This window comes from Tympanuchus pallidicinctus, unplaced genomic scaffold, assembly GCF_026119805.1.
Source record: "Tympanuchus pallidicinctus isolate F22 unplaced genomic scaffold, pur_lepc_1.0 scaffold17, whole genome shotgun sequence".
NCBI lineage: Eukaryota > Metazoa > Chordata > Aves > Galliformes > Phasianidae > Tympanuchus > Tympanuchus pallidicinctus.
The window spans coordinates 9711327-9731226 of record NW_026294690.1 but is presented as its reverse complement, the minus strand read 5'-3'; the positions used below and the strand labels follow the sequence as shown (position 1 = coordinate 9731226).

At 48.6% G+C, this 19900-nt stretch overlaps 1 protein-coding gene across 3 annotated transcripts in view; it reads right to left on the bottom strand.

The window, feature by feature from the left end:
- Positions 1-15186: 15186 nt before the first annotated feature.
- Positions 15187-19900, bottom strand: part of PLXNA1 (plexin A1) — a 98258-nt gene continuing 93544 nt past the window's right edge. For all 3 annotated transcript variants that reach the window (XM_052679263.1, XM_052679265.1, XM_052679264.1), the window contains exon 32: positions 15187-19234. In XM_052679263.1, the coding sequence (XP_052535223.1) occupies positions 19139-19234 (96 nt within the window). In that variant the 3' untranslated portion in view covers positions 15187-19138. The remainder of the gene's footprint in view (positions 19235-19900) is intronic.

Sequence of the window (19900 nt, the reverse complement as noted above, 5' to 3'; positions counted from 1 at the left end):
GTATGGAGATATTTGGATATATGGAGAGATGCCCACAAAGGGACGTGGACAGTGGGCATGGTGGGGGTGGGTTGATGGTTGGACTTGGTCATCTTAGTGGTCTTTTCCAACCTAGATGATTCTATGATTTGGGCTGAACTTCCTGCCCGTGCTGCACTGCCCACATACAGCTCCAGAGGGTGCTAAGCAAGGAAATGCTCAAATCAAAGAATGGGAAGAATGGGTGGAGAGAGGAAATAAAGTTGCAGTGAATCTGCCAGAATGACATGCTGGGTTCAACCTACCATGGTCACATGCTTTACCCAGGAAATCGTGGGCTAGAGCTGGAGAGGCAGGGTTTGGGATTGGGTCCTTTTTGTGTGGTTGCATTAAGAGTAAGATACCCATTTTATTTGGATTTAATAAGCTAGTTAATGCATGTTTACAAAATTAAAAGTCTTTATTAAAGGCAGATGTACTGGTGTACGAATAGCTAAGCATCAGCATTGCCTTCAGATCATCCGCAGCTTCAGTGTCTGCTTCTAATAACCAGCTGTCACTTACAGCGATGTGGTAACTCTCTTATTAAATCCTAAATGGGCATATGGAGGTTACATTCAAAGTACTGCTTCCCCCCTACGTTTCTATCTTTTCCCACACATGACTGAGCCAACTCACGATTCCCTGCAACATTTTTCCCCTTCATTAATGAGATGCACGTTGAGATCAGAAAGGCCAGATGATGACCACTCTTTCTGTTTTTACATAACTTTGGAAAAACTCATCAGATTCCCTGTATGTCAAAGGAGTCCTAACACATCCCAGATGCCTCAGTGCTAATTGTGCTTTTTCTACTTGAAACCACTAAGCTCTCCCAAGAAGCACTGCAACCACAAGCCTCATTTGTCCGGCACTGCCATGCTCCTGGACTGCTTTGCAGTAATAGCCTGGCAAGTTCAACCCTTAGATGAGCCACAACCAACACCACAGCACAAGCACCTCCTTATTTACACACTGCGTATTCAGAGGATGCTGGAATCCAGGACTTGCAGAAAGCAAAACTCATTTCTCTTATGGGAGTTGGGATGGAGGGTTAAACAAGAAAATTGATCTTGTCTGCAAGTTTCCAGGAGAAACACCATCAAAAACAAACGGTACTTACAGTCAGGGTAACACTTTCACCTTCTATTGTTTTTCTTATATTTTGCTTTTTTACCTGAGGCAGATGCAACCAGCAAGACACAGAGGGACATGTTTTAGTGGGCATGGTGGTGATGGATTGCCAGTTGGATTTGATGATCACGGTGGTCCCCCAATGAGTCCATGAAGGCAGGGAGCAGCACCTGTACCTTGCAGCACTGTGCCCTCCAGCTGGCAGCACAGAGGATATGCTTCCCCTGCCTGGTCATGCCAGCAGGCTGAAGCCACATTGGCTGTATAGGAGCAGCAAGAAGGGACAGTTCTGCTCGGTCCTGCACAGGTTCCATCATTAGGACTCGTCTCACGCAAACTGCTTCCTGGTTCCCCATCCTTCCCTGACATGGATCTATATGCTCTTAATAGCACTTGAGTAGTTAGCGCAGTTGGCTGGGGAGAGGAGGAGGCATGCGGGCAACTGAAGAACACTGGTGCTGCAGCATATTAACAGTGTGTCAGCCTTACAGACCTGGGGTAATGATGATCGTGTGTTTAGGAGGGCCTGATCCCTTCTCCCTCAGCTTCCAGCTCCCTGCAGTAGTTTAGATTGGGAATGTGAAAACCACAAAACAAAGGGAACAGGGCACCGTTTTCCAGAACCACGCTCACAGAGCTGTGGCCTCATCACCTGCCGCAGCACAGTGGGGTTGCATCCCACTCCTGAGAGCAGCTGTGTGTGTGCGAGGTACCTCAAGTGCCCACGGTGCTCCTCCAACTGCAGGTCCATACTCTTCCTAGGAACACCCTCTCATTTTTTATCATTATCAAGGAGAGATGGGAGTTGTTTCATGCCAGTTAAGTGCACATACAGATGCGTTGCTGTAAAGTCTGAAAGAAGCAGAAACAGATCCTTCCTTGCACCCCATGGAGCTGAGCAGCCAACTGCCTGCACCAGGCCATGGGCACTGCAGCTCTGGGTAGCGGAGGCAAGCAGCAGGGGATGTGCTCTCCTCCTGTTCCCTCTCTTAGGCACTACTGTCAACTGCAAGCACATGATATTTGTGGTGTGTGCTTGCCCATCTTCATGTCTGAAGGTCCTGTACACAGTGCTATCAATCATCTGCAGAAATATTAAGCTGCTAGAGAGCTGACACTGTCATGTGCTGTATTCATTCACTTGAGGATCAAGTGTCCAAATGAAAGTGGTAATGGAGTCCAAACACAGAGCCTTCTCTGTCCCTGATCTCATTATGGCCCTGATGTGTGCCCCAACCCCTTTCCCCCCAGGTCTCCCTTCCCACAGCACTGACCACAGCTCATAAATTAATAAGTGCATGTACTTTTAAAATCAGGTTTGTGGTGAGGGAGAAAGCGAAGATGAAGTGGAAAGGAGGGGAGAGAAAACAGACACAATACATGCAAACCCACACAAACAGCTGAAACATTGCAAAAAGGTTTAACGACAGGTAAGCCCACCAAACCACAAACCCCTTGGTCTCTAGTGGGCAGAGTGGGGGTGGGTTGATGGTTGGACAGAGGGATCTGAATGGTCTTTTCCAATCTGAGTGATTCTGTGATTCTGACCACCAGCCAGACACCTTAATAGGTTTCCTAACAATGGCAGTGTGGTGCATGAGGACCCAGAATCCTTCGTATCCTTTGTTCTTACTCCAATTATGTGCCAAGTTAAACACAGGGGAAAAAAATACCTAATCCACTGTCACTCTTTAATCTTGTGCAGCTTATTAAAACCAAGAGGACAAAATACCCAGGGTGGCAACGTGGGGTTGCACATTCCCTCTCCAGAAAAAATCAGTTTGTGTTTCTCCTGAGGGTCCCAGGAGGCTCAGAGACCAGAAGACACTGACAATATGCTACAGGAAAGAAGGAGGGAAAAAAAGGTAATTATGGAAAAGGTTCAGAGGAAAGCTTGTTTCTGCACAGCTGCCAAGGGCAAGTGGGAGCAGAACGCGCAGCAGGAGCTGCTGGCTCCAGGCTTGTGGGCAATCAGAGGATCGCACCCAAGAAGCCAAGCCAGCTGAGGCAGGCAAATCCTGGGCCACAAAAAGGCTGGAGAAGGGAGGAGGAGGAGGACTTTGTGCTGCAAGCTACAGAGAGAGGAACTACAAAGGAGAACTTGGGTTGGATATGTTGCATGGGGAAAGACCTGACCTACGCCCTGTGTTGCCCAGTTTGACTAGTGCTAGATAAGTTTGAATGGACATGGACAAACTATCAGAAAAAATACTTACACTGGGAGACTAGTTGCAAATGAAATCCAAAAAATCCTGAACTCCTGCAATAGTAAGGTCCAGACATCCTAGCTGCAACTGTCATAAAATGGAGTGGCAGCAGAAGATGCAGCACCAAGAAATGATACTGGTTTAGACTCAACATTGGTAAGTGATAAGAGCACTGTGGGAGAGCTGTAACTGGAAAATAATGATGGACAGGGTGACTTACTTAAAACTTAGGCCATATTTGACTTATTTTAAACAGAACAGACAGATAAACAGTAGTAGAGTGCTGCCTAAAGGTCCCTGGTTTCAAAAGGGCAAACACATGTCTTGGATATAAAATAGAAGTTCAGATGTCTTCAAACCAAATGCAAAACTCCCCAGAGAATGCATGTGAAGTATGGAAAAAAATACTCAAGGAGCAGCTCCTGCCTTGCTGAAATGAATATTGTAATAGGGACAGAAAGAATAAGGAGAGAGAGAGCATAAAAAGGGAAATGATTAAGCAGCAGAGAAAGCAGTTTTTTTAGGGGCTGTGAAGTAGAGAGATGGAGTGAGAAATGCCAGAAGTCAAACTGAATTAGACCTCAGGAAGGATATTAAAACAAATAGTAAAAGGTTCTCCAGCCATACAAACACAAAGATAATAAAGACAGAACAGGCAATGCTGTGAGCAGGACAGGGGAAGAGAGTTCACAAAAATCTAGGTGAGGCCCCATGACTAAATGAATTCTTCTCTGCAGCTGTGAACAGAGACAATAACTGTAAGCATATGAACTAAGCTGGGTAAACAGAAGGGAAAGTCGTAAAAAGGCTTCGTTGGATGGGACATTGCAGATCTTCTATAGTTCCAACCCCCGTGCTGTGGGCTGGTTACCATCCCCCAGACCAGGCTGCCCAGGGCCCCACGCAACCCGGCCTTGAACACCTCCAGGAACGGGGCATCCACAGCTTCTCTGGGCAGTTGTGCCTCAGCACCCTCTGAGTAAAGAATTTTTTCCCAATATCTAAAGAAAATGTACTTACCATAGCTGAGAGGGAAGTGAAGATCCAAGATCTTCCTGTTATCAAGTGATTGGCCCCTAAGTAGCCCAAAGTCCTGCAGGAACCAGCCCATGCCATTACAGGACTAGAGTGAGGGCTTTGATAGATTGATCAATGAGGAGATGGAGAACACAGTGTACAGCCTGTAAGTAAGAAGAATGAAAAAAGCAATATGAGCATCCAACAACCCAGCACGAAAGGGAAGAAGGGAGGACAAGAGAAGGGCTCTGGAATTCTGGACTGTCCTGTTTGGGGACTTTCCATTTTTGTCTTATTTCTCTATTAATAACCAATTTCATAGATAAAGGAAAATCTGTATTTTAGAGAATCATGTAATGCAGTGGCATGATCACAAAATCACAGAATCATTTGAGTTGCAAGTGACCTTTAAAGACCATCGGGTCTAATTCTCCTGCAGTTTACAGGGACACCTCCAGCTCCATTGGGTGCTCAGAGCCTGATCCAGCCTGAAAATGGGAATGATGGGAAGTGATTTGTTATGGTAAAGTGAAAGAGTTTTAGCCCAGGCAATGTAGAGCCACAGGATCTGGTGGAGCAGAAGAAGGAGGCCAGGAAGGAAGGGACAGCAGCAACACGTCACCCACTCTAAGGATTGAAGGAGTGAGGACACAGACTTTTTGTTTACTTGATCAGAGGAGACGTGATTACTCTCTGCATCCTGACTATAAACAAGGGAAAAAGCAATGGAAGTGGAAGAATGACACTGGTGCTAAAAATATATAGACAGATATTGCTAGAAACATGTCTAAGCTCAAAGCAGTGCCTCACTAGAGCAGCGAGGCAGCTGGGCAAATGACAGGGAAAACATAAAGAAATAAATAAAAAAGAGGAGGAAAGATTTTTAAGAGGAAGCCTGCTAGGAGTATGAAAGGGATTTTACGAAGTGGTTCCCAGCTGGGAATTTGGCCATGGTACCAGGGTTAACACACCCACTACTCTGAAAAATACCAAGGGATTTTCAGCAGCCAGGAATTGCCAAGACTTGGGTTTTAAATCTCCACTGCTGAAACGCAACTATTTATTCAGAGCAGTTCCACTTGAGCAACTATGTGAAATGCTGCTCTGAGACTCTCAAAAGTCTCCCGGGGAGCAGGCAAAAAAATACATATATTCTGTCTGGAGCTGATTCTCTTTCCCCATTTCTCTCCATCTCATCCCTCTTCACCGCTAACAGGATTTGCATCAGAGCAGCCCAGCCCTCAGTGCAGCTCCCAGCCCCTATCCCTCTGCTCGTCAACCCATAAATATATCACCTCTGGATATGAGGAACAGTGTCCTGGGCAGCTGGGGGAGATACAAACAGCTCAGTGCCCCTCAAGCAGCAAAAGACTTGAGGCATCTCTGCTGTATAGAACAGTTTAACTGTGTCGAAGAAGTACCAGCTAGAAGCAGATGCTGTCAGAGCCTCTCAAGGCTTTCTTAATATCAGCCCACCTTGAATGTAAGAAAACTGAGTCATCTCCATCCTAAGCAAAATGAGAAGATACCAGCATGCTTAAGGGTTCACAGGGAACAGAAAGCTTTGTAGAATCACAGAATAGCTTAGGTTGGAGAAGACCTTAAAGACCATCTAGTTCCAGACTCCTGACACGGGCAGGGCTACCAACCAGCAGATCAGGTTACTCAGGGCCCTATGCAACCTGGCTTTGAATGCTTCCAGGAGCAGGGCATCCATCTTCCCTCCTGGCGTCTCCTTAAAAACGTGCTATGGGGAAAAGCCACCGCCTGACAGACCCAGGCAACCCAACACCAGGGTGCCTTTTTGTCAAGACTGCTGGGTCCTACTGGGTCCCCATAGGTCCTTCATCTCCCTCTTGCCCACTCCACTCACGCCCCCTCCCCTTCTCCTGCCCTTCTCCGCTCCTTGCACCAAAGGCGCGTTTGACCTCAATCTGTCGGCTTGGATTACAGTCTGGAGCCATTCCCCTCTGCCGAGCACGGAACCCATCAGGGCTGCGAGGCTGTGTCTGCCACGGCGGGTTACAGGAGATGGGGTCAGCGAGGGCTGCAGAGGGACTGGAAACCAACAGAGCTGGGCATACCTGTGGAAGGAGGCTGAGCAGAAAGTGTTAAGGGGTGCAGGAGTATTGGTACTCAGGAGTCATCTACAAACAAAAGTCAATGAAGATCTTGCATGTGTAAACTGCAATAGAGCCCATTCTTTGGCCCAAAGAATCTGGCTAAACATGGATGCACTCTGCTATCCCCAAATCGGTGCATCTTCACTCAAGCTGCCCTTGACCTGCCCCAAGAGTGCCTGAGCAGGAGAAGAATTCCTGCAGAAAGCCTCCTTGACCTTCCCCACACTTCATCCCACTCCATCAACAGCACAGTGTGGACAAAAGCAAGGAAAAATGAGAGGAAAGGGAGAAGGTGCCCTCTGTACCCAGGTGGACAAAGAGGGCAGAAGTACTCACACAATGAGGTAAAGTCTGGGAATAAGCAGGAGTCCCATGCGGCCCTCACATGCACACAGTCCAGCAGAGAGGTCAGGAGGGGAAGGCAGCAGCCCCCAAGGCCTCCACTGTGTTGGCTGAGGATGACAGGCTGAGCTTGACAGCTCTGCATGCTGTCACCTCCTATTGCATTACATTCCCTGAAGGACAGCAGGGTGAGCATGGTACCCAGAGCCCTGACGAGTGGGCTAGAAGGCACACTGGCACTGCCAGGAACCAATCCCAGCCTCTACAATTAAAGCTTCTCCTAGAAACACCAGCAGAGACATTTCCCCTCTGCTCTGCTAAGTCCCAACTACCCATGCTCAGAGCCTCCAAGATTTTGTTCCATTCCACAACAGGCAAAAAATCTGGCATAGCCACACATGACCCACTGTCACCCCAAGCTTGTACAACCCAATGCTGCCCTGTCTGTCTCTGTGATCACCAAAGCTCATCCAGCAGCTGGGGCACACAGTGACACTGCAGCAATGTGACAGAGGCCCAGCTGCAGCTCATGAGCTGGAGAACAGCTTGGCCACAATGTCCTGGGGCATCAGCAGCAACAAGAATGGCATGTCCCTCAAGCTGCCCTGATGGCTGGCACGGCTGTGCTTTCCTTGCTGTGCCCAACCCTTGACCCCACGACCCAAAAGCCTCCTCTTACTCCAGTCCAATGACACAGAAAAACAGCCGTCCGGATGGGGGGGAAGGGGTCAGATGCCAGCGTGGAGAAACCCTCTGAGTCAGACATACAAACAAACCTAAATCACTGCTTCTCGCGGATGTCACAAGAAGTAGCACAAACTGTAGCTGCAGGAAAAAAAATCCAATAGGCACCAATTAAATGCATGACTTGATGCCTCCACCACGGCAGCCAGTGGTGGCTTGCTGGTGGCAGCCGAGTGTCACCGGTCATTGCTGACAGTGCTGAGCCTCTGCCTCTCCTGGGGGATGCTGGGGATGGTCAGAATGTTGCCAGTGCACCAGAGCTGCATGCACATGCCTGCATTTTAGATAGCTTGATGTGAAGTACACCGCGAAGTCCCTGATGTGCTGCCTTGAAACTGGGGGACTGCCATTTGGGCATGAGACCAAACATCACTGGGTGGACCCAATGGAAAAGTCTCATGTAGGCTACCCAAAATCTGAGCTAGCTAAGGCAACAGCATTCCTGCTATCACTGAGCTGGATGCTACCACTACCATCAGTCCAGGGTCCTTCCCTGTCTCTTTAACAGGACAGAGAAGGGGTCACTGAATGGCAGAGAGACCTGGAGTGTCAATGTGGGAAAACCAAGTGAGGCCAAGAGAAAGACAAGAGCAGCCTGAGCCCCGCATTTCACTCATGGTGAATCAGCCATCTGCATTTGACACCTTAAAAGGTGACTCAGATGTGGTCACAGAAGCATGACTGGCCATCCTGTCCCAGCAGCAAGCGCTCCTGAAAGAGTTCCTCCCAGTGCAGGAATCGTGCACTACAGCTCGCCCGGATGTTTGCATCAACAGCAGCAACAGCAGTTTCTGGGGGGCAACGAGCCTCATTTATTTCCCACAGCACTGCTGTCTGCTCCCCTGTCTGCTCACCGCAAGCACATCTGCAAGGCAAACGCTTCCCTTCTCTGATGTTAGCTGCAGCCACTAGAGGGTAATCCAGCCCACTGAGTCAGCCCAGAGCCTTGCTTTGATATAGCGGGCAGCAGGTAAGTGCCATTATTCCCAGCTGCTAATTACAGGGTACCCAGCCTAAATCAGCCTCCAACCCCCCCCAGCCAAGCAGAGAGCCCTGCTGGCCGCCCCAGAGCCCAGCAGCCTGGAAAAGGCGATGCCATCACACCGGGATGCTGCTGACTGTTCCTTCCAGTTGGACCAAGCTGCATCTCCAAGCTTGTTAAGAATTGCACAAAATAATAATAATAATGAAATAACAGTTTTAAAACCCACCATAACCCTGAAATCTTCATTAATTATGAATTTTGCATGGCAACTGTTACTAAGAGAGTCTCCTCTGAAACTGACGTTCAAAGAACTTTACATCAAATCTTCAAACAGCTGAGAAGGTTCAAGCTACAAAGTCGAAACATCTGTTGCTTTCCATGCATTTTTCAATGGGGAGATCAGAGAGGAGAAAAAAGTGTACAAAATAATCCTGGTTCTGCTTTATTATTTAAATACAATGACAGCCTATGATACACACTCTATGCAGAGAGGGAGAGAAAAAGCAAAAATGAGTGCAGAGTGTTATACAGTTCTACCTACTGGAGCCAAAAATATAATATGCTTCCATTTGCTTTAAATTTAGCCCTTCTGGGAAATGCTGTATTAATAGCCCTGGGGGATGATGTCTACAACAGGAAAAGAAGGGCATCTCCTCCAGCAGGAACAATGAGCTGACAGTCTCACCCCTCCTGTAGCTGCTGTGGAACACTATGGTGGGAGCAGCAAAACAATTCCCAACATTCCCGAGGTTTTCCAAGGCTTTGATTTCACATAGGATCAATATCTCTTTCAGTGGAACACTGAATTTTGTTTTTGTCGAGCAGCAAGGGGAAACTTCTAACAGCATTTGGATTAAAGAATCCAATCCAATGTACCTCTAGCCAAGGTGCCCCGAGAGATGAGATCTAGACTGCAAAGTCTCAGCATTTGTGTTTTACCTACTTTCATGGTAGCCCCGAGCATTGCTGTGTTGTAAGGATTGTACCTTACAAGAAGTTCACCAGCAGATGAGCTCTTCTTCAAATAGAGGAGCTGACTTCAGCTTTCACACCATATGCTTCTGGGGGATGCCAGCCCTCTGAGAGCCAGGCTGAAAGACATCTGATCTGCTGAGGTAGATTCATCTAATGCCAGGAATTCGATCAATTAGCAAACTTCAGATGAAGAGCTGGACATCAAGTACACCTGTGACAAGAGTCTGGGAACAGCTTCTTGGGTCCCTGTACCAAGTTCCTGCTGCAACAGGCGCCGTATTATATAACAGAATCACAGAATCATAGGATTGATTGAGCCAGAAGGGACCCTTAAAGGCCATCTGATCCAAACCCCTTTGCAATGAAAAGGGACTCCTACAGCTCCATCAGGTGCTCAGAGCCCATCCAGCCTGACCTTGGCTGTCTCCAGGGATGGAGCACCCAGCACCTCTCTGTGGTTATTATCTCTTAATAAATATAAAGCTCAAACCCCAGCAGGTTTCACTGCCTCCTGCACATCCCACCGGACAGAAGTGGTTGGAAGCAGTGGCTGAAGCTGCTACAGAAATTCCCTCCTCCCCAGGCTGTGCAGTTCAATTACCACATCCAAGTGGATTTATCAAACTATAAAGCAAATTGAATAATCTCGTGCTTCAGGCCTATAAAACATAAGTATTATACCTGGAAGTACTTTGACAAAGTAATAAAGATGGAGAGTAGAGGAGAGGAGAGGGAAGAACAGCCAGCTCTTTTTTAATATGGGTCACATTTTAATTTTTAACGTGAAACTAAAGTGAATCAACTCTCAGCTCCAAGTTCCGTCTGCACTGTGGGAGCATCCAGCTGGGGACTGAACAGATCACACTGGGAGCAATTCCTATAGCATAAGGCTGTTTGGTCAGGATCTGTAATGGGATCATGGAATCATTTGAGTTGGAAGTGACTCTTAAATGCCATCTGGTCCAACTCCCCTGCAATGAACAGGGACACCCACAGCTCCATCAGGTGCTCACAGCCCATCCAGTCTGACCTTGGCTGTCTGCAGGGATGGGGCACCGCCACCTCTCTGGGCAACCAGTGCCTCACTACTCTAATAGTAAAAAACTTCTTTCTTACCTTACATCCAGTCTAAATCTCCTCTCTTTTAGCTCCCCTTGTTACAACAGACCCTGCTGAAGAGCTTATCCCCTACTTTTTTACAGCCCCTCCTTAGACACTGAAATACTGAAAGGGATCCGTAACTTGAAGTGAGCAGCAAGCTGCACAAAGGGCTTCACTCTTCGGCCCTGCCTCCATTCCCATCTCTGCAGCCTTCCTGCGACCCAAAGGCATTATTCCACAAAGCTACGATCCTTCTTCCCAAACACAAGCACGTGGAACCTCCACATCCCAGCACCCCTGGTTTCCCCCCCTCACTCAGAGCTGGGAGAAGTGCCAGAGTTGGGTGCTAAAATCACCCATCCCCCCAGAAAAGACGAAATGATTTCCCTGTGATTTCCCACCGAAGCAAATACCCCTCTGGCCATATGCTCAAGCTGTGGCAGACGCCGGCCCCACTCCCACGCTCGTTATTTACTTGCCGCTTGCTGCCTTCCTTCTGCCCCACTGACCCCATTGCTCACCGCCCTCACTCTGCCGTTAACCCCATTTCGGTTTAGGGGATGATTCACTCTCAGTGTCCAAGGTTTTCACCATCAAAAACTTCTCTTAACCATGGAAATCCCACAGGCAACGGGATGGAGGAGCCCCCCGGGACGACACGATCCCAACTCTCACCACCAATGGCTGCAGAGAGTGCAGAAATCCTGCTGCTCTCTTTAAGTCCCTGTCTGCATTAGCACCAGCTCTCACGCTTTTTGCCTTGTCTTTTCCTTTTTTTTTTTTTTTGGCCATGTGTCACTAATTTTACTCATTTTCTGAGTTTGTCTAGAATAGTAAAAGATTTGATTAGCACGTTCCTGGTTTTAATTGTAATTAGGACAGTCATTGTACAAGCTATAAAAGGAAATTGGGCTACTGCTGAGTGGAAGAACCCCTGAGAGAATAGGGGCTGTGAAGGGAGAATTCCGTTCATAAAGAAGGAAAAGAAAAAAAAAAAAAAGGAAAATAAGAGCTGAGAAAGAAGCAAAACTCCAGCTTGGGATGCTGTGAGCCGAAGTGGGCCAGGCACTTGGGGCCATAACAAAAGTCTGGTTCCAAGCAATGTCAGCATGGGTAGTTTCTTCCCTGATGCAACCCTGCTGCATGACCTTGGCCAAAGCAAGGTCTGATCTTTCAGTTTCCCTCACCAGGATGGTTTGGGGGACTGTAAATTAACAGTCCCTTTTGCAATGCACGTTGTGATCCCTGTGATACAGGAGCAGCAAGAAATTACCCCCAGCCTCCATCACATACCAGGAATCATCTTGCTGGTGGACAACATGGACACCTCCTGTATTCGAGGGACAGCGAGATGGGCCAGGTCCCAGGAAAGGACATCGGCCAGTTCTGCTTCTTTCCAGCAGAGGGAGGGGAAGGCCAGTCCAAGCCCATCGCAACAGCGTTAATGTAGGAAAGACACCTAGAAATCGGATGTGTGAAGTCACGCTGTCACACAGCCATCACCTTTAAAGCCCAGAGGAGTGGGGCTCCCCTGGCGCTTTGGGATGGCCATGTTGGCAACCCTGCCCCCACTGGGGCCAGAGGAAAAGGGGGATATCAGCAGCCAGGGGGATATCAGCAGCCACATTTCTCATCTGACTTAATCTCATAGATAAATTGCTCTTAACAGTCATGGCCGAGATCTCCGGTCGCATCTCCAGCCCCTCTGAAGAGACAGCCCCCAAACGCAGGCAGCCTCCAAAAAGTGACAACCAACAGCACCCAGGAGCGTGTCACCCTGTTGGCCCCCCTGGCTCTCTTGCACCTCTGAAGCTGTCAGTCTGACACTAGAAAACTCAAGAAAAATCAATTCTCCCCCTCCTTCTGCTCTGTTTCCACCATGGGAGGCAGTCATTTTTCTGAAGCAATTTGCCTTAGTTAAACAAACAAATAAATAAATAAAACCAGCAAAGCTCAGGCTGCTCGTGGCACATTAACGTCTATCAGCCATCGCCTGCCACCTGCTAATGATCTCACCTCCAATCTCAGCCCCAGACTGTGGGCTTTTTACCACTGCATTTAAAGCAAAGGACAAACATAAACCAATCACTTCCCAGCATGGCTGCGATTTTCATTAGTCCAGGCAGCGAGGAGGGGTGTATTGCTCTGCTCGGCCCTTACTGCCTTCAGAATTGATGGATTTTATTCTTTTTCCCCTAGGAGCTCAGAAAAAAAATGGAATCATCACCTCTGAGCGGGAAGAAACTCCCTGTTTGCATCTTTCTCCTTGCAGGGGCACGTGCTGCTGCTCTCATTTTTCCCCTGTAAGGTCTGAACCCTTCACATGGCCTACAACCCACACCCTATGCTAACACACTGTATGCATAGTTGTAGATTTTATATATATAGTTTGTATGTATATGTATACATCTCTAATGTGCATAAATATATGTGAGCACATCAGGGGAAACAACTGAAGCGTTGGGCTTGTGGTAGGTCGTAGGTAAAAGAGGCATTAATCCCCTAGTCAAATCTGCTTGTCTTCCAGGAGCTGAGCTCACCCAGGGCAGGAGGAGTTCTGTCTGGGGCTGACACTTGCTCCTGCTCACATGATTACAGAATCAGAGGTCAGTTTGGGTTGGAAGGCACCTTAAAGATCATCAAGCCCCAAAGAGCCTGCCATGGGCAGGGAACCTTCCACTACACTGGGATGATCGAAGCCTCACCAAATCCCACGATGGCCAAGTCCCCGTGCTGCAGGCTATGGGTCACGTACTCATCCTGTTCCAAAGTGATGCATGCTGCTTTCTGCAGGAGCAGCACTTCCCTTTGCACATCCTGGCATTCACCACCCTTGTTAGATAAATGAGAGAACACACCCAAAGGCAGGAGAGATTCCCCATAGAGTCCAAAGAAGTCCAACAGGGAAGTGGCAAGACCGTGGCAGTGGACTGGTGCAGAAAGTTCCAGCCAAGACCTTCAGATCACACGTGGGGTTTCAAGGTTCCAACCACCAGATGCTGAGGATGTGCCACTTACCTGGAGCATCAGGTGGCATCATAGGACTCAGGGTCCCCACAGAGGCAGCCACAAATTTGGGGTTCTCAAATGCAGTGGATGAAGGTAGGCGGCCGCCACAGCTTTACAGATTACCGCTGTCTCCAGCGGCAGGGCTGCGCGTTACTGCTGGGAGGTTCCCATTTTATCATTTAATCAAAATAAAGTGCATTTGTGGATTACACAATCATTTGTAGACCCTGCTGATCTTTTTCTGCTTAGCTCGGCACTAGAACTCGGGCAGCAAACAAAGGCATTCGGAGCTGTCGTCAGACTTGGACACGCTGGCTTCAAGCCAGAAACTCTTGACAAAACGAGGCAATTGGTACTGAAGAACATTCTGGCTATTGTGAAATATTAGATACTCATTTATTTTGCCAACCAATAGTTTTCTTATTTATTTTTTTTTTCCCCAACTGAAACAATAGGAGAAATATTGAGAAGGAGAAAGAAAAGCATAAAGAAAATCCTGCCTGCAAAAGGATCAGAGCGAAGCACCAAACCCCACAGAAATTGCTCACTGAGCTGCCAAATTTGACCTCAGATTGTTCATGCTCCAAGTTGGAGGGAAAACGTTCAGGAAATGATACTTAAACCTGGTTCCTGTACACAGCGCTGCGTCCAACTGCCCAGTGCTCAGCTTCCATGAGCTCCCAGGGTCCCACCGACTGTGGCACTGACACAAAATCTGGGGAGACAGAGGTTCAGGTTGGATATTAAGAAGAATTTCTTCTCAGAGTGCTGAGGTACTGACAGCCCAGGGAGGTGGTGGGGTCACTGCTCCCAGAGGTGTTAAAAAAATGGTAGGTATTGCAGTGAGGAAGATGGTCTGGAGCAGTCACAGGCAGGGCTTGCTGGGTGGACTAGATGATTTTAGTGGTCTTCTCAGCCTTCACAATTCTATGATTTGAAGATGAGGGGATAAAAATCATACCTTTGTGGAAGTCCAGCTCTTGCTGCTGATGGTCTCAGTGCTGGAGAGCAGGAAACCCACAAAGAAACATAATCATACATAAACATCCGGTTTGTACACATGGTAAATGCAGACAAAAGATGCATCTGTGATCTGTAACGAATCAAATTACTCCAGAGGTCGGTCCCAGGAGGGAAGACACAAAGTCAACAGGAAAAATGCAGTTTCGATTGTGGGATTTTGGTTCTCATGCTGGGCAGAGCCATGGCTTGGACCCCACACACCAACCTGCTCCTGCCTGCCAACAGCCCCGTGCCCACCATGGCCACCCAGTGTCACCACACACAATCAGCATGGGGACTGCATTAGGATCTTGCCCATCCTACACCACCATTTGGAAGTAACCAGGATCTCCAGGCACCATCCTTTGACAAGCAAAACAAAAGGGTTAAAACCAATGAATTCACCACAAGGTGCCCATTCAGCAGAGAAGTCTCCACATCACAGCTCACCAGGCTGCACATCCCAGTGCCATTTTGGGCCGCTTTCCTCCCTCCCAAACTGCCCACAAACACAGACCAGACACCAGCATTAGCAAAAATGTTTAATCTCTCCTTGATGCGTGTGTTTATTTACAAGTACTAAATCTGAAGAACATTAAAATAGGAAATAGCAGGATATTTACACGATCAAAGGGTGTGCGGCCAGCCACGCCAGCCTGTTGCTTCAAGTCTGAAATCATCATCACAGAAAGTTAATCAAGGACTCTGGATTCTCATTTATTTATTTATTTCCTCCCCATTTAATTTTTTAAAACTATTAAAACTCTCTGCTTTTCACCAGCTTTGCATTAGTCCCCACCCCTGCTTTCTTAAAGGACAGCTCATGGTGCTCTTTGGGGGCAGGATGAGCCTGGGGGTCACCCCCTGCTCCCCACCCTGAGGCACAGGATGGGGATAAGGGGCCTGGGGGCACTTCCAGGCCAGGCTGTGTTTTTGGGAGCCTCCCACTGAAAAGGCAGCAGGGGTAGGCAGGGGCCTGCTGGCAGCTGGTGGAGTTTGGCCTCCTCCATGCTCCATCCCCAAAACGCAAGATGGGGGCACGTGTAGTGTCACTGATATGGGACATCCTGTGATGCCTCCCAGCCTCTCCCCCAGGCAGGGGTAACAGGCTGCCTGCAGGATTAAGGACACTGGGCATCAGGTGAAAGGCAAAGGTAGCACCAAGGAGCAGCAGGGGCTGCAGGCTGCACTGCAACACGTCCCCCATACGCAACCATCTGCCATGGAGGCACTCGGGACCAGCAGCAAGGGGACCCCAGAGGGATCCTTGAGTGGAGCAAAGCCCCAAAGCCCCCTCAGGAGGAAGACATCAGCCCGTCCCCAGGACCACACTGGACTCTCCTCATTGCATGGGATGGGGAACACAGGACAGGTTGAGCCTGGCAGTGGAGGCAGAAGAAGCCAAGAGGAGTTGTGAGAGCCCAGCAACACTGTGACACTACTACCCTGCCTAGCACAGCCCTCTGGAGACTTCCATGCTGACCACCCCCCAGGACCACCAGGGCCATGAGAGCCATCCAACACGGCTACCAACATAGCCAAGGATGTGCTGCAGCACTGCAGCAGCCTGGTGAGCCTCTGATTTTGCCAGCACTTCCCGAAAATTTCAGAAGGCTCAGACAAAAACCTCCATCCTCTCTAACCAGCAACAGCGAGGGTACCACCATCTCCAAACCACCACCAAAATCCCACGTGCTCAGCTCCACCAAAAGCCACCAAAGATTCCTCAGACGCTCTTACCGCCGCAGTGGGACCACAGGATCGGAGGGGCTGCCGCAGGGATGCCAGAACCTCGGGCCGACCTCACACCACACCTGCACCAAACCCAACTGTGGCACGGCTGCAGCTCCCACCAATGCTGGCCCCATGAGCCGTGCCATTTGGGGACCCCACGAGGGCTCTGTCCCACCGAGGCTCCTGGCGCACAGCTGCCCTTTAAGGCTCTCCGAGTACCACAACGTCAATTACTGAAGTCTTTTTGCTTTTTTTTTTTTCTTTCTTCTGGACAAGAAAGTGACAAATTAATTTCAAATAAAAATAAAATCAAATAGATAAAAGGCTTAAACAAACCTCTAGGATTCAACACTTGCAGTCTTTTTATGCTTTTGTTTTTTTTTTCTGTTTCTTAAAAAGATCAACTCAGACTAAAATCTAGCACAGTCATGCAACAGCCCACAGCTCTCAGATACCAGCTTGGGGTTCCCAGGTTTGGGAAACGATTATTACTTCTTTTTAGAACACTTCTGTTGTGGCAGTTGGTTTTTTTTTTGTTGTTCTCATTTTCTTTTTTTCAATCAGCATCTTCTCTTTCTCCTCTTTATTAAAACAAAACCAAACCAAACAAAATCACAACATAATGAGAGATGTGCAGGCTTGAAACGATTGTTCTGCATGGTGAGAAATGCTTGGAAATTTCTTCCAGACCATTTGGTATCCTTTTTTTTTGTTTGTTTAATCTGGCTGTGTAAATTTATTTCATATTTATATCGGTTTGATTCTCCTTCAGTTAACTATACAGCACCCCACTGGGGCACGAGAATTAGATTGTAACCACATATATATATATACACACTTTTATTTTTTTTTTTTTTTAATTAAAAACTTCATTATTTCTCCCTCTCCCCCCCCCCCCCTAACTTGCAGTTTATGGGAATGGGCAGAAACCAGAGGGCTCCTGTCCACTTGGACTTCTGCTGTCACCACTTCTGGCAGAGCACGATCCCCTCTGCTCAGCCCAGGGAGCAGCAGGAGCTCTTGGGACAGAAAAGGAAATGTATTTGCTCAGTTTTTTGAAAGTTTTGGTCACCTGCTGCAACTCCGGGCAGCATTCGGCACCTTTTGTTGTTGTTGTTGTTCAGGAAAGTAGAAAACCGTGCAGATCTGACGTTTGGAAGGGGGTCTCCCCGTGAAATGCCAGCAGGCACAACTGTGGGAAGGGCAGATGGAGTGGAGGGGAGATGGGGTGACAGCAAGGAGAGAAAGGGGGAGAAAGAAGGAAAAGAGAGAGAGGAAAGTAGATGTGGAGTGGGAATCCCTGCACAAGCCTGGGCTGCCCGGGGCAGGGGAGCAGAGGACAGTCCCAGTTCGGTCCCTCCGTGGGCTGGTGCCCAGCTCCAGCCACAAGCATAGCACGAAGCAAGGGGGAAAAGGTAACGATCCAACCGTGGGATCCCTACGTCAGCACAATAAGATGGCAGGAATCCTGCCCCTCCCCACCCCCCCGTAAACAAAAATAAAACAGCAAAAAGAAAAGTTTTCAATCATGCAGTCATAATGTCAATCCTGTCCCTGCCTTCTCCCTCCAAGGAGCCGAACCTGAAACCAACTGACTGGTGCTGTGGGTGGCCAGCAGGAAGGCAGTGGGTAAAAGCCAAAGTACCAGGCTGGCTCTCCAGGTCCCCTGTCATTGCCATCCTCCCCTCTGCAAGGATGAACCCTAAACGCATCCCCCAGCCATCCCCCAGGGAAAGGAATACCGACCCTCCTCTCTGACTTCCCTCAGCCAACTCACAGCCTCCAGAACCACTCAAGCAGCATTTAAATAAGAGCATCTACTCAGCTAACAAAACTCCCACTTTTTTTGTTGTTTTGATCTTTTTTTCTTTTTTTTTTTCCTTTTTTTTTTTTTTTTTTTTTTTTTTTTTTTTTTTTTGCACTAAACAACATTCAAATAAAACATGGCACAGGACGTATTTTCAGAAATATCAAAGCTCAGGGATTTCTCCCTTTCCTGCCCACCCCTGCTGCCCCCACCACCAAATCTCCCCAGCATCAGTCCTTTAGCTTATTTTTTAAAACCGTTTTTCATGAGTTAGTTGCAAAATTTAGAATCCTCTTTTTTTTTTTTTTTTTTTTTCCCCTCCCATTCTTTGTTATACTTTTTATTTTTTTTTTCTTTAAATTAAAAATTTTGTCTCGTGTAAATTGTGCAAATATAGCAGTTAACACTAGTGGCAGAAGGCCAGAGAGAGAGAGAAGGGGGGAAAGAGACAGAAAAAGAAAACAGAGGGAGGAGGAGAGGGGGCAGACAGCTGGGGGGGCAAGGAGGGGAGAGCAAGTCAAGTACAGTACAAACAGGAGCCCACCCCCCCCTCCCTCCACCAAAGTAACAACATCCAAATGCCGTCCTAAAAAGCCCCACGGTCCCAACCCTCCTTTCCAGTGGGCTCAGGGGCTCTGCCTGGCCCGGGGGGTCCCAGCGGGTCCATGGGGCACGCGGCTCTCCCTCCTCCACCGCCCCGCTTGGCCCCTTTGCAAGGTCTCTGCTGTGTCCCGGTTGCATCGGGGTGTGCGTAGAGGGGTTTATCCGTGTTGCTGCTGTCGTCGGGATTTTGTTTTCCGCTCGCACGCGAGGTTTTCCTTGTTCATTTGTGGGAAGTGTGCGGAGGCACCCGCGGGCACGTCCAGCCCCGGCCCCGAAGTGTCCTGCCTGCCTCCTCCCGCCGCGTCGCTGCTTGGGAAGCTGGCACCGTGCCGCCTCTTCAGCTGCTTAAGGCCATTGTGTCAATTGCCTGCTCCAGCTTACTCCTCAGCCGCTGCCTCCTGGCCTGCTCGTCCTTCTCTAACGCGGCTAAAATCTGCGGGAGAGAGGTGAGAAGGGAGGCTGAGAATCGGCCCTTGCAGCACATCCCGACCCCACGCAGCCATGGGGTCCCAGGAGAGGCATCCTGTGTTGGTTCCCTTTGTCTAATGGAGGAGGGGAGAGGTGCAGGACGCTGCCCCCAGCTGTCACCCAGCAGATAGAGCACCCCACAGGCTGTGGTAACACCAGGGATGCGCAGCTGCAGCTAGCAAGAAGCCAACCCAATGAATAGAATTGAAGAAAATGGACATCTAGCGTCAAACGCAGGGCAAATCCAAAAGGCAGTAACTGCTTCAAACTACATCCATGACCCCAGAGAGTCTACCAAGTCCAAGAGAAGCACGGGCTGCTCTTCAGAGACCACAATCAAGCCATGAAGCCAAAAAAATGTGCCAAACCCACAAGGCTGTGGCTCCCACTAGGAACAAAATCCCGCTCAGCTCTCCCTAAGGTTGACAACCACCCTAGGATATGGGATGGACACTGAGTCCTTAGAATCACAGAACAGAATCATAGAATCGCCAAGGTTGGAAAAGACCCACAGATTCACCCAGTCCACCCAGTCATCCAACGATCACCAACAGCTTGCCCCATGCCTTGCAGGAGCCATGCTTGACATACCAGGACCACAAGAATCACAGAGTCATTACAGTTGGAAAAG